Raw genomic sequence first — 9,322 nt, forward strand, 5'->3', positions numbered from 1 at the left:
GTTTTTTTTTCTCTTGGCAAACGGAACATTGTGCAGTGAGGCAGGATTCCCTGAGCACATTGCTGCTTTACTTCTGCCTCCTGTGAAAGCGCAGGGTCAGCCTTTGTTAGCAGAGAATACCTTTCCAGTGGGTAGGAAGGGAAAAGAAGTAACAGCATGACAGTCTGAGCACAGTTGGCCTAAATTTGGCTGCTGTGATTTCGGAAATAGTCCCAATCCGTCACTTAGCCAGTGATAACACTTCTGATCCAGTCAAAGCTCTCCTTGGCATCAAAATGTGACAGCGCAGCAGAGAGAAGAGAAAGTCCCCTGGATGTTTTTTCTTAGGAGGCTTATTTTAAGGTATCTTTCTATAAGGTTTTCCAACAGCTGACATTACACCATGGTGAGTTTCGGAGGGCTGGAAGGGCTGTTCTTGGCACCATATAATCTCTGTCTGAACAACTGAATCAAGAAAGTCAGTCTATGTTGTCCAAGTAACTAAACTCTACCATCTGTCTCCCAGCTCTCATACAACAGGCTGACCTAGAAAACCAGACAAGTAGAAATGCCCAGCCTTAGCTGGGTGCTTTTAATGAAGAAGAAAAAGCCTTTTAACAGCACTCAGCACTTGTTATTCTTTTTTTTTTTTTTTTAATCTCTCTTGCGTGCACTTGCTCTCTCTCTCTCACTCTCTCTCTCACACGCTTTTTTATTCTGTGCATTGGGCTCAGTTCTTGGAAAAGCCATTTTTTGCAGTGCCTGGGTGGCAAATTAGCTTGTTAATTGTGTTCTACCACCAAGGGCTTTTAAGGAGAATATAGAAGAAATTCTAGGAACACAAGATGAGACTCCTGCAAATGCCCAGTTAAAAACATATGATCTGTAAACCCATGCATATATTCATATGTTGCAGATAACTTGATCGCATCTACTAATCTGAGTTTGACTTTGCTTGTGTGTATTTAGAATCACTATTAGTTTTATCTGGCAAGGCCAGATCTTGTGACCTCCAAATACACAGTGAAGTAGCAGAAAGCACAAGTGTGTTTGGATACCAGCCACCAGAACTAATGGATGGAAAAGTAAAGATATTCTAGTTTATCACCTCTGCAGTGCACAGCCTGCAACTGAAACGCTTCCTTTGCTCTTCACCTATTCTGTGCACATGCCATCCCATCTGTTGCTGCAAGGCAGTGACTGCCTTGTGTTCAGTATGCTGAGCTGGTTTCGTCCTGGTTGCTTGAGTCCTTAAAGAAGCGGCGTGCGTGTACAGCCTGGGCTTTCAAAAGTGGAAGTAAAAATGTCAGCTCATATTTTTATTTTTTTTAATGCGTGTTCCTGCTGTTGTGGCTGACCCAGTTTTGGATGCCTGCAGTTCTGATGCCTGAACTTGCTTACTGTATCTCTGTGCAATTAGAGGCTGGTGTGAAGTACAGGGCATCTCTCTCAGGGCAGTACAGCACCCTTGCTGCAGGGGCAAAGGCCTCTCGTGTTATGTGCTGAAACTGTGGGCATGAACAGAGAGCAGCCCATGGTCTTGTTGAGTGTGAAGCTGTTGAGTCTCAAATTGTATTTGGACTAATCTTGCTGAAAACCTAAGTCGGAAGGCAAACGGGTGAGCCCCCTTGAGGCAGAGCATCATGAATTGAGATCAGGTTGTACGTGGGCCCCTGCCTGCTCTCTCTGACCTGTGCTTTGCTTCTTCCCATGCAGTCTCCACAACAGTCCTGTGCCAGAAACTGATGGAGGTGGTTCCACAAGAATCATAAGCGGGAAAAGCAGAGACGTTCAGCTTGAGGAAACGCACAATATTATTTTAAGACGACACAAGAAGAAAATGCTTCTGATCCCTCATGAAATGAAACCTAGGCGCTGGAGCACCCCGTCAGAGCTGCTTCACGTCTGACGCTGTGCCACCTGCTCTGCCTTGCCTCTTCCAGCTCTCCTGTCACCACCTTTTAGCCTGGCAAATGAGCAACCCTGTGATGAAAAGTTGTTGGTACAAACATGGGCCAGGAAAGGAATTCCAACTTCAAAAGGATCCAGTGTGTCTGGCAGCAGGGAGTCCCATGAGCCTGTGTGTGCGTGATGTCGAGAGCTGTACTTCAGTTCTGTGTAGGCTTACTCGTTTTGTTTTGTAAAACTAAAGTTAGCAACGAGCTGCATATCCTCAAGGCTATGGTGGAACTGCTCACAGACACGATTTTAGTGATGTCAGCCAAGCGAATGGCCAGCCTCAGAGGCTGGGATTGTGCACCGTAACGTGGCTGCAGGGCGGTCCTGCGTAGGACCCGTCTGACTTACCTGGCCAAGGGAGGTGTTTGAAAAGCAAAGATGGTTAAAGTGCTTTGGCTGACGTTAGCTCACAGACGCGCGTGCGCACACACACATACACATACACACACACACACACGCACTCGTGCAAAAATACATGCTGGATGCTTGGGAGTCTGCCCCGAAAGTGCCACTGGCAGTGTTTTATGTGAGACAAGGCAGAGCAGGTTAGTGTTGCACAAAGGGTGCGGGGGGCCATGCCTGACTTGCATTCTGTTCCTGAAAAGAGCACTCTGGGTCCCCCTCAGCTGCCTGGCACTTAGCTTCTAGGTCCAAGCCATCCCCTAGTTACTGAGCTGCTATCCGGGCTGGTTTTCTGGGACGCTCTTTACCAGAATGTCCCCCTCACAGCCCTAAGAATTAGCACAGCAGCAGGTACAGGCCTAAGGGTGGAGCTCCACCTGATAAATCCAGGGAATTGCCATTAGCAGAAGGCCAGGGCCTTGGATTGCTCATCCCATGTTTTTCTGTAGACTGGCTCCATCCAGCATGGGGTGGGCACCATGCTGCTCTCCAAAGGGCCCTGTTCATAGCCTTCAGTGTGACTGATGATTGCCCCTAAATCAATCTGAGAGAGAGAGTGTGGCTGGGGATGTCCTTGCTCATTCCCTAGGGTCTGTCTGTGAGCTGTCACCATGCCCTTCATTATGCTTTGTTTCTTCTAGTAGGTGCAGGGGAGATGGGACCAACCAGGTCTGGGGGTGGCAGGCAGTGGCAGATGTCCCTGGATGGCTGGAGCCTTGCTTTGCTGTCATTCTGCTGTGGCTGGTCTGTTTTGCTCTTTGCGCTAAGCAGCAGGATACTGCAGGCCTGTTCCTCCCCTGCAGTGCAAACTGCAGCATCAGGTCCTGCTTGGCTAGCAGGAGATCGCCCCACCGACAGTCTGCCTTTCAGAGAACGTAAACCATGATCTGCTAGGGGAAACTTGTTTTGCTGTTGTGGGTGATTGCAGTGCCATTGCCTAAGCCCACCCAGAATTCCTGTGCTCACAAGTGGAGCAGCCTCGCCTCTCTTGTTCCCAGGTGGTCAGAGCTGTCCTCCTAGGAACATGTTGCTTTATTTGGTCAAAAGTATCACCTTTTAAGCAAAACTGCAGTTCTTTAACAATTGTTCGCAATGGCTCTGCGCTCGAGGTGATAGTTAATTGGAAATCAAAAGCATCTTCACCCTACAAGTGAGGTGCACTAGTCTCTGTTACAAATCTTTGCGCTCATGCATTAGAAAATAGGTTGTTGAACGTTTTCTCTTCGGTGTTTTTGTAAACTATGTGGTTTGGAAGCCAGGATACTCCAAGAGTTAATGCTTTGTACAGGATCCTTCTCTTAGCACAAAACCATTTTGGAAGAAGAGGCATTATTGTGAGGGTGCTGAGCACTGGAGCAGGTTGCCCGGAGAGGTTGTGGAGTCTCCTTCTCTGGAGATATTCAAAAGCTGTCTGGACACAATGCTGTGCAACGTGCTCTAGGTGACCCTGCATGAACAGGGTCCATTCTGTGATAAGGATTCCAATGATACCCACTAGTACTCGGTCCTTTCAGGATGCTCTTCAGCAAAAAGAGTTTGAGTTAATAGTAGGTGGCAGCTTCTCTTCAAGCGCGTGTGACAATGACCATGATTAAATCAACAAGTTACTATGAGCAGCTATTTGTTATTGCTACGCCAGCCACAGATCTTTGCTTTGAGGCAGTGGCGGAGGAAGAGGCGACGCAATCATTGCGTTGAAACCTTTGCTGTCAGTCGCTTATTCCATGGCAGGGCAGTGTGGAGATACCTAAGCCAGCTCAGGGGCTGTTTTAGCTGCGTTAGCATAGAGCTCTGCCTGAGCTTAGTAAACCTACGGAGAATCACAGCTGGTTTGGGTATCTCTGCAGTGCAGAAGTACCCAAAGCTATGGCCAGTGTGTGGCTGTTCAGGGACCTATGTGCAATGAATTGGAGCATCTCAGATCCAGTGCCTGTGGAGAGGCATTTGCATCAATAAGGTCATGAACTGTAAAACCTGAACTCGATTTTCCCTCCCTAGAAGGAATTCTCTTCCAGCTGAAGGCTGAGTTGTTTTGGCAGGACAGTGATGGGAGGTCACTACCTATTCTGGACCTCTTTCTTGGACAGAGAGCCTTAGTCTGTCACCTTCCACTCTGTCTGTAGTGTCCTGGCTGTAATATTCTCAGGACCGGTTTGCCTGCAGGGCTTGGGTTGAACTTGAGGGTTCCCAGTGCTAATATATACCAGCAAAATTAGTTGTGAGGCAAAGGAAAAGGATTTTCTCTTTCAGCCACCTCGATCTAATGCAGATTAGTCCAATCCACAAAGAGCTCAGAAATCAGTCCAAGTCTCCCTGAGGTGTGGGGGATGCTTGGTTTGGACACATCTTTGAATGAGTTTTATCATTGATGAAGAACATCACCAAATAATATCATTTCACAGTGGTTTTAAAGAAGAGCTATCACACTGAGGATTTTTTTTTTTTAAATTGATCTTAATTAAATCCTTAACTTGCTTGCTTGCTTATTAAGAACTTTCCTTCATTATTTTCCACTTGCTGCTAATGACTTTTTTGTATTAACCTGCTGGCTCTGGCATTTACGTCACAATATTTCATGGTGTTATCGCCATCATTTCTGTGGCAATAGCTGTATAGGAAAACACTGAACTAGGTACCAGCATAGCATCGCATAAATGTTGAATTCAGTAAGTCCCAGCTGAAATCTCAGTCTGCCTTAAGACAAAGTTCACCTTTCAAAAACCTGATTTCTTTTATCCTCATTTCATTGACTTCATAGCCCCCTTCCCCCCTCCTTTTTTTTTTTTTTTCTTCTGGGTATTAGAGAGATCGTGAGTAAAGGGGTAAGAGTGGTAGAATTTCATTTCCTAAAGAAAAACATAACTAAAGCAATTTCTCCAATGGATGAAGTTGTTGCTAATGACACTGATGCTGCTAACGGCATTTGTGGTCCACTGTAAAAGCTTGTAATTTTTGAATCGGAAAAGAGCAATATCTGCAGCCTTCCAAGGCCCATCATGTTAAGCTGAATTTTGGTATGGAAAAAGAGAGAATACATCCTAATTTAAGACCTCTTTGCTGCTTGTTCTCTCCAAAGGTGGAATGAGATGTGTCACTGAGGGACAGGGCAGCAGCAGAAACTTCACAGAAAATTTCTCATTATCCCCAGAACTGGATGTGGAATTTTTCTGTTGCTTTTTGGTTTGATTGTTCTACTTTTGAGCCCGTGACCACCCTGTCGTAAGCTCTGCATAGCCCACCCAGGGAGATGAACCCTTCCCACAAGGGACACACACAGGAACAGCGAACGCGAGTTTGCTATTGTAGAACAGTAGCCATGGTTTAACGAGGTACCTTGTGAACGTTTTCATCTTTACGGTATTCTGCAAATACGGCCCTGAGCACGCTGTAGTTGCCATGTCAGTAGAGCCGTGGGTCTGTGGCTGTCAAACGCTGTGGTGTGTGTTTCTGCAAGGGATTGCTGTGCCCACAGTAGTGAGCTGGTCGCTGAACTAACCCCCCTCACTGTTATCACCCTTCTTTGATGCAGCTTGTTTTGAAGCGTTTAAACTTCCAGAAAGTCAGTTGCAGCGGATGTTCATGGCATAGCATCCCACAGGAACCCCTGAAGCAGTGCGGAAGGGGGACGCGTGAGCCGATGGACGTGCTCTTCCGTCCCTGCCGCCATTCCTCTGCCTAAATTCAAAACCTTTCCAGACAGAGAGGAGAACCAGCCCCGATCCAGCCCTGCAAAGTGCTCTGGGTGAAGATAATGGGGGGGGGGGGGGGGTCTGAGGCCAGCAGTGAGGCAGTAAACTGTGTCTGTGCTGACTGCAGCTCAGCATACGTTTTGGAGGGCAGGTAAAATACAGAGACTATCTTTTCTTTAAAGTCATCCTGAGATGATTTTGTTTTTTTTTTTTTTAAACTTCCTGCAATATTTGCAGTGTTTTCAGTCTCAGATATTGTTTTCTACCTGGTAAACACACTTTTGTTTTTTATGGCACCCTCAGTGGATACTAAGTTCAAAGGGGCTCTGCACTGTTGAACAAACTTTAAAGAGCCTCCCACTGGGTTGAAATTCTCATGAAATGGCTTTGTTGTTCTCCGGTTGCTGTCGCTGCAGGCGGCTGAGGCAGGAGCACAAATCCGGCTCCTCGGAGCGGCTCCCATGCTGTCAGTTTGTCTGGGCTGCGGGGCTGCGACGTGGTGGGGAACGGGCCCTCGTGGGGAGCTGCAGTTAAGCAAAGCTCTTCCTGACGGACACGGTTTCCCAGCCCGTGTTGGTGCTGCAGGAGAGCAGGGTCACGTCCGCCTCGGTGGTGGAGTCTGGGCCTCGCTCTCCGGGGATTGCCAGGAAGGTTTCCTCTCTGTCTGCGAAGGTACCTGTGCCTTTAACCAAGGCTACAGTGTTCTTGGGCTGTAATTAAAAAAGAGGAGGAAAAAAAAAAAGGAAACAAAAAGCCAAATGTTCTCGTTACACAACGCTCTGGGTGTTTGGGGCTGTTCTTGTGGGACACCGGCTTTCCCATCAACTGGTTGTGTAACTCCATTTCTAATGACATCAAAAGGGAAGGCCAAGAACTGCTAGACCATTAAGACATTGGTAATTTAAAACCGACTGAAACAATATTTCATACTGGAGCTTAAGAAAGGGCAGCCTGGGGTGAAGCGGGGTCGGTTCCCTCCAGACGCGTGCTGAGGTTCGCCAGCGCCGCCGCCTCGGCGCAGCCCTCGGACTGAATCGCAGCCTTGTGTTTGCCCTGGGAGCCCTGCGAGCGTCTCCGGCCACGGGAAGGGGATGACGAGGCTGGAGCCTGTGGCACGAGCTCAGCCGGGAGTCATGCAGCTCCTGGCCTGCCGTCTCCTTGCAGCGAAGGGGTTTTCTCCCCTCGACTCTGCCGCCTGCGCCAAGGCAGCTTGCAAGGCTGAGAGATGCTCGAAGGCCTCTGCGTTTCTGGTGGCCTCTCGAGGGGTTACCGCTATCCAGCCCGCTTTGCCCGTACTCAAGAAGTTTACTCCTAGTTTACACTGTCCAAACTGGAACGAGCAGCTGGGGGAGTGCGTGTGTGCACTGGAAGTGCTGGGACGCGATGCCGTGGGTCCATAAGGTTGCACTGAGCGGGCTGGGAGGAGGCAGCAGGGCTCGGCCGCGTGCGCAGCTCCCAGTGGTGGTGCGAGTGCCGGCGCGCTCAGCCATGAGGCGGCGTGCTAGGAAACACCGCTAGGGTTAGGTAGCCCCGTAGGGAGCCGATGTTCAGAGGATTATTGCTTTGCTTTTAGCCCCCCGTTCCTTGCGTGAGAAGGGGTGTTATTTCCTCCAGCTGTTGAAGTGTTAATGAGAAAAAAATATTTTTTTAAATACTGACTTAATTTTTAAATGGCCTAAAAGAGATTTTATATCTACACCTAAATTATTCCTGTTGGGTGACATCCATCTCAGCGTGGGGTTCTGCACAAGGACTCGGGTGCCATCCCAAGCCCCAGCTAGCGGGAGGTGGCATTGCGGGTACTTGTCTGGGTCTCCTGCCCTGAGATGAATTTCACACACAGGGGAAATCCTTATTTGTTCAGAGGACAGGGCGAGGTCTGTGTCCCACCATTCAAGGGGAGAGCTTTAAGTGGTGCACCGACCTTGTGCTGGCCCACAGAACAAAAGCCGGGTGAATTCACATGTAGTGAATAATCTGACTTTTCAGAGATCTCTCTCTTCTAAAGTTAGTAGTAGTACTTTTGTTTTTTTAAAAAAAAACACAAAAAAATCTTAACATACAGAAGAAAAATCTAGATCTGATTTACAATTTTGTTACATTTGGTTGAAAAATATTTTACTAATTTAAATGTTGCTGTAGATGACACTATTTATTTTAAGGGGTAAATATCTTTTAGTCTTAATACTTCTACAGTAAACGCTGTCTATTTACAATGTTTGTGTTCCTGTCAACACAGCTATTCCACAACTGACCTAGTGCTGGTCAACCAGTAGTAACTTAAATTGCCTTGTAAAACAAGATGTCTACTGCAATGGGGTTTTTTTTTAAGTATTTCTTGATTCTTTTATGTCTGTGGTTAACAAATCAGTTAAGTGTTTGGGTTGTTTTATGTTTCGGGTTGTTGTTGTGTTGTGTTTTGTTTTGTTTTTAACAAAGAAAGCTGAATTACAACTTGCTTGTTGCTGGTCTTTGCCTCAGAAACTTTCATTTCACAAGAAGTTGCTTTGTGTATCCTACCTCCACCAGCTCGCCATAGGAGGACCCGCAGCCGGGATTTCCGAGCATTCCTCTTGCAGACAAGCACAGGTCTAGATGCACAGCGCAGCAATGAGAGCAGCCTTCCTGCATCACCGTCCTCCTCCTGGAGGGATGCAGCTCCCTTTTTTTAACAGCTCCCTGGTCAACTCCAAGTTAACAGTTTCTGGTTTTGCATGTGTCAAAACTTAAGAAAACTAAGGCAACGTGAACCTGGGTGAGCTTGGTGGTAGAGGTGAGAGGACAGTACCCTGATTCCCAGGGCATGCCTGCATGGTTAGATGATGGAGATACACTAGATCTGCAGCCAAAAGAAGTGTCTAACAGCAGAAAGGAATCAAATGTTATAAGGGGAAAGTGATCCTCCACTAGGTTTCCCTCTGCCCCCAGCACGTCCAGCCAGATGGTGGCTTTGTGTCCCTCTACGCGAGAGAGGTGGTTCTAGCTGTAAGGATCATCATAGCTAGCAGGAGCAGGTGGCGTGGGTAGGATGAGAAAGGTGGCGTTGTGAGAGTGGCATGAGTGTTTGCACGGGTGGCAGTATGGGTGGCAGAGCTCAGTAGGCATCTAGACAACATCGTAGGGAGAAAAATAAGCTAAATAAGCTAATGATACCAATGCAAAGTATAAGACTCTTCTTTTGACCCACACACCCACAGCACCAATAGGAAGAAATGGGCACAAGATGCTAATGCAGATTAGAAAGACTACAAAGAAAACCCAGTAGTAAAGGGGAGATGTCAGTGATACCTACA

The 9,322-nt window shown here is 47.4% G+C and overlaps 1 protein-coding gene across 1 annotated transcript in view; it reads left to right on the top strand.

The window, feature by feature from the left end:
* The window catches only part of SLC7A5 (solute carrier family 7 member 5), a 39,924-nt gene extending 31,426 nt beyond the window's left edge, over nt 1-8,498 (top strand). Inside the window, exon 10 of the mRNA XM_068956004.1 lies at nt 1,696-8,498. Coding sequence (XP_068812105.1) covers nt 1,696-1,751 — 56 coding nt within the window. The 3' untranslated portion in view covers nt 1,752-8,498. The remainder of the gene's footprint in view (nt 1-1,695) is intronic.
* The last annotated feature ends 824 nt before the right edge of the window (nt 8,499-9,322 follow it).

The sequence above is a fragment of the Struthio camelus genome, chromosome 10 (genome assembly GCF_040807025.1).
Source record: "Struthio camelus isolate bStrCam1 chromosome 10, bStrCam1.hap1, whole genome shotgun sequence".
Lineage (NCBI taxonomy): Eukaryota > Metazoa > Chordata > Aves > Struthioniformes > Struthionidae > Struthio > Struthio camelus.